The 5,320-nt window shown below is 31.2% G+C and overlaps 1 protein-coding gene across 1 annotated transcript in view; it reads left to right on the top strand.

Annotated features, from left to right (window-relative positions):
• The first annotated feature begins 1,590 nt into the window (after positions 1 to 1,590).
• The window catches only part of LOC106101777 (aldo-keto reductase AKR2E4-like), a 6,817-nt gene continuing 3,087 nt past the window's right edge, over positions 1,591 to 5,320 (top strand). Inside the window, exons 1-3 of the mRNA XM_013281112.1 lie at positions 1,591 to 1,678; positions 2,831 to 2,914; positions 4,995 to 5,177. Coding sequence (XP_013136566.1) covers positions 1,670 to 1,678; positions 2,831 to 2,914; positions 4,995 to 5,177 — 276 coding nt within the window. The 5' untranslated portion in view covers positions 1,591 to 1,669. The remainder of the gene's footprint in view (positions 1,679 to 2,830; positions 2,915 to 4,994; positions 5,178 to 5,320) is intronic.

Genomic DNA, 5,320 nt, shown 5'->3' with positions numbered 1-5,320 from the left:
ATGTACTGCGGACACTTTTAACGTTTACGCTCCTTAAAAATACCTTTGTGTTAATAGATTTATTTAATTTCAATAGAATAATAATAAAAAACATACTTTTAGACAACTTATTTAATTGATACTGTCGCTTCAAACTCAGAGCAATACTTCTCGTCAAGACTCAAATTACGCGCCAATCTATCCATCCTTCTAGTGACATTGACAGCTGTCAGCTAGGGACGTGACGTTTATGCTGATAATCTAGAGTTGCGCCAATTCTATAGCACGGTACTAATTTTGTTCCTAACAATACAGACGAATTAAGTACCTCCTTCTTTTGGTAAGTCGGTCAAAAAGAAATGTGTTTTCTTCTAGTCTATTCTAAAATATACAATTTACAATCTCACAATAAACTTACTGAGTTGCAAAGTCCTTCGAAAATTCACTTTAAAAGCGTGACACGCCTTAAGCTAAACTATCGCACAACTGCAGGTACACACAACTCGATTTTTAGTTGTGCAACTAAACAGTTGAATTGGCTGCGACAATCGAAAACCGTGCAACTGTTGTGCAATTGTTTAGTCAAAGATGTGTGCCCGCTCTTAAAGTGTACTAACTACTCTGAATAAGAAGTTTGCTTTGTATTATTATTTTTATAATTACTTTTGTATGTAAGTAGTAACTAAATTATCCATGAAAAAGGCAATGTATAAAGGTGTTATATTGTCCGGTAGCTGTAATTAACCAGTTTTTAATATGGACATAAACTACATGTCCCTCGCATTACTCCTATTTGATAACCCTTACTTACTTTGAGGTTACTAGCGCCATCTGTCGTTAAATAAATTTTCGAATCTCATTGAACTTATGGTCGGGACAAAGTGACATCTTGTGGCAAGTAGCTAAAATAAACATTACTTTTGGTGCATTATTGCCATCTGGTGGATTTTTTGTTTAACTCAAAAGTTGTTATTTATGCTTACAACAAAAGATGGCGGTAAAACAAATTGAATTATTGGCTACGAAATATTTATTGTTTTAATTTGAAATTAGTTGAAAGTTGCTACAAATGGAAGAAAATTACAGAAAATTAAACGATTAATCATAATAAATAGCTCGAATTTTAACTCGTTAAGCATTTTAAATGTCATTGTATCGCTACTAGGACGTCCGGTAGTATTGTAAAAAAGAATTAACAATGGTGTTATGAAGTCAGCCGTTGAAATTGTAAACATAAACTTTATTTCATTATTCTTCATATCGTCAATGATTATACATCCAAAGACTGAATATTATAGTTACATAAAATATTTTAAAAGCTAAATTACTCCTGCGACTGACCTTTAATCTCATGTTGGACGAGAGTGTCTTTTTTAAAATCAATTGGTTATGATTACTCGATAGCTATGTTTCTGAGTTTTAAAGAACTAGTATTGTATTGTTCCTACTTTCTAGATGTCAATTCTTTTTGTTTATTTTACGTGTTTTGAGATATAACGAATAACATACAATTTAATGCTTGATTTATTTCAAGTTCGAATTGTATTTTATTATGTTTCTACTTTCTTACGTATTGTCAAGTCTGAGTAGTTATTCTTTGTCACTCCAATCGCTCAGTAGATTCACAACACAATTCGTCGGCAGTCGGCAGTATTTGTGAGCCGGCATTCGCTTCTGTTCGCACTTCGTCATGGCCAAGGTCAGTATATTTTGATCAAAATATTTTAACCAGTTGTTTTTATAAAATACCGGTTTAATAAATATAGATTGATTTATGCATTTTTAATGATAAAACAATAAAATATTGGAATATTCGTTCAAAATTATACAGTAATTATTAATATTTGCTTGTAGAAAATTATGTTTATTCTATAAAAAATGTTTTAAATTCCCTTCCGTTTATACTAATTGACATAACAAAAAGATTGTTTAGTCTCAAGTTAAAAGAGAAGTTATCTTTAAGATATTAAACGTATATCCGTTTGTATTATTTAACAAACACGAAGTTCAAAAGTTATCACATATATTCATAAACATAACATTAACCATCAAAACTATTGCATAACAATTATCAGTGACGAATGTAAAGCTATAAAAGAAACTTTAAATTTGTTTTATTATTAAATATAGCACATGTTACTCACAGATAAATTACCTTTCTGACGGTGAAGGAATTTTTAAAATTGCCCCAGTATTTGATTTATATCAATACATACAAAAATACAAATCTTTCCTCTTTATAATATTAGTATAGATTTCAAGTCGAATTTTTTTTATGATCATTTTTACCTTGCATTCCAAATAAATATTTTTTGCTGAGTATTTTTTATCATTCTTAGGTAATATGTTTATTACATATCGAAGTTCTCTTATTAAAATTCCCGTTTTAATTTAAAAAAAGTATGTATTTGTATTTAATTTAAGGTACATAATAACTAGTTATTATCTGTATTTTTCATGTCAAGAGCAACCGCTTTCGAGTTGTTTTTTTTACTCGAATAGCATCGAGATAATTGTGAGAAATATCTTAGTACATACAATTTAAATTAAAAAAAAATTAAACAACAAACGGAAAAAGAGAAAAAAACCAAGTTCACTTCAAGTGCTTTTAATTATAGGTTAAAATTAAGCATAATATTTCATGTATTTTTAATATTTGGTTTTAATTTTCTTAAAACACTGGTTCCTTGAAACAGTTGGGTTGTTTAGGTTCCACATTTTTTTTTCGCACTACCGCATTAATTCATTCAGCCAGGGAACAATCCAATCGTAGTAAGAAACCCGATCCGAATATTATATTTTTAAAAACCACGACAACTTAGTTACATTACATATTTCGATTTTTTTACAGGTTAACATTCCTACATTTAAACTCAACAATGGGTTAGAAATGCCAGCGCTGGGCTACGGCACTTGGCTGGGACTAGACGAGAAGGTGGGCATCACTACTTAAAACGTTCCTTTACACGATAAACGCACTAGTACAGTACATTATCTGTAGTGCTAACTCAGAACGCACTTCTTGTTACGCACGTTAGATTTGAGTTTGTTTGGGAACTAATCTATACTATTATAATAAAGCGTAAACACACATTTCTTTGTTGCCTAAGATGTCAGCAATTACAGCACATTTTTGAATAATTATTTTTTTTTATAAAAAGCCCTACACTTACCACACGCTTTAGGCTCTAGGCTCTATATTTTCACGCCATTAAATTTGGGGGTAAATATTTTGGATAAAAACCCTCACGTGGGAAAGAGCCCATAAGTTGTTGCCAACGTCAAGGAAGCAAGATTGCCAAGGTTTGTAATGTCATGTCATTTTGACATTTGCTATTGATAATTTGACAAATGTAAACAATAAAAATATAATTTTCATAATTTCATGGTGATGAAGCCGCACGGGAACAGCTAGTAACAGATAAATCTTGCTTTTTATGAGTAAAACGAGTTGAAATACCAAGCATTATACATTAATTAGACATTATTATACTTGCAATCGACCAATAATTAGTTTTCGTTTTTTAAAGATAATTTTTCGAAATTAATTTACATTTTTTATTTAATTATGAATAGTATCAATTACATATAACGCCTTTTTTAAACCGGTAATTGTAAAATAACTCTGTATAAAGTACTAGCTTTCGCCCGCGACTCTGTCCGCATAGAATTTAAATCAAAAGTAGCCTATGTGTTCTTCCAGACTATCCTCTACATCTATACCATATTTCATCGAAATCCGTTCAGCCGTTTAGGCTACAAACTCTAACAAACATCCATGCATTTAAACTTTCACATTTATATTAGTATTAAGTAGACATATTTCTTCTTTATTGACATTGTAAATGTTTGTATCGTTATCTGTTTAAGTAATTTAGGATACCTAGACGCTATCAGTGGCTTTATCAAGTATTTTGCAGCTTAAAACAATAATATAATTAAAGAAAAATACAATCAGAACACTTCAATTAAAGGCTTACGTAGCTTAAGATTGCATTTTTAAGATTATTTAAATTGTTATACAATACTCTTATCACATTTCTTTTATATTCATATAATTCTTAACGCAAATTGTTATGATCAAACGAAATTATTTTGAACTAGCTTTCGCCCGCGACTCCGTTCGCGTGGAATTTAAAAAAAAACAAAAGTGAATAGCCTATGGGTTCTTCCAGACTATAATCTACATCTGTACCAAATTTCATAAAAATCTATTCAGCCGTTTGTGCTACAAACTCTAACAAACATCCATCCATCCAAACTTTTGCATCTATAATATTAGTAAGACTTTAATCTTAGAAATGGTAAAGTTTAGATAGATGTTAGAGTTTGCCGCCTAAACTGCAGAGGATCGATAATGGAATAGATGTAGAGGATAGTGTGGAAGGAAATGAAAATAGCCTTTTATTCAGAACTAGCTGTTCCCGTGCGGTTTCATTCGCATGAAAATTTTATTTCATTGTTTACATTTGTCAAATTATCAATAGCAAATGTTAAAATGACATGACATGACAAAACTTGGCAATCTTGCTTCCTTGATGTTGGCAACAACTTATGGTCTCTTTCTTACATTAGGGTTTTTATCCAAAATATTTACCCCCTAAGTTTAATGGCGTGAAAATATATAGCCTAAAGCGTGACGTAAGTGTACGGCTTTTTATTTAAAAAATAATTATTTAAAAATATGCTGTAATTGCTGACATCTTAGGCAACAAAGAAGTGTGTGTTTACGCTTTATTATAATAGTATAGAAGTATAGATAAAAGCGAATGCGATGCAATTTTTGTTAGAGTTAGCCTAAACAGCAGAACGAATCTCGATAAATGGCATAGATGTAGGGGATAGTCTGAAAGAACACATATGCTATTTAACTCCACACAGAGTCGCGGACGAAAGCTAGTAATAGATAAAAATTAAATAGATGGTCACTTAACAATACCAATATTACAATGGCGATAAAAGGGTTATTATTAATTTAAAATCTTTCTTATTAATACATTTACAATTACTATTAGAATGTATTCAACATACAAGACGCACCGAAGCTAGTGGAGGCGCTCTCATACGCCATAGATATCGGCTACCGGCACATCGACACCGCGCATCTTTACCGCGTTGAACCGGAGATCGGACAAGTTGTCAAGCGAAAAATAACAGAGGGCGTTGTTAAAAGGGAGGACTTGTTTATTACCACTAAGGTAAGTTTCAGAATCGTTAAACTTATAGGTTAGTTGAGGAAATATAGGAATTGTTACAATTCTACGGTTTACAAATACGTCATCTAAACTTGTAACGGACCGTTTATATTACTGGAATGTCTGATTGTCTGATTTGACTATAA

Source organism: Papilio polytes, unplaced genomic scaffold, assembly GCF_000836215.1.
Source record: "Papilio polytes unplaced genomic scaffold, Ppol_1.0 DF823935.1, whole genome shotgun sequence".
NCBI lineage: Eukaryota > Metazoa > Arthropoda > Insecta > Lepidoptera > Papilionidae > Papilio > Papilio polytes.
This window is presented reverse-complemented; position numbering and strand designations above follow the sequence as displayed.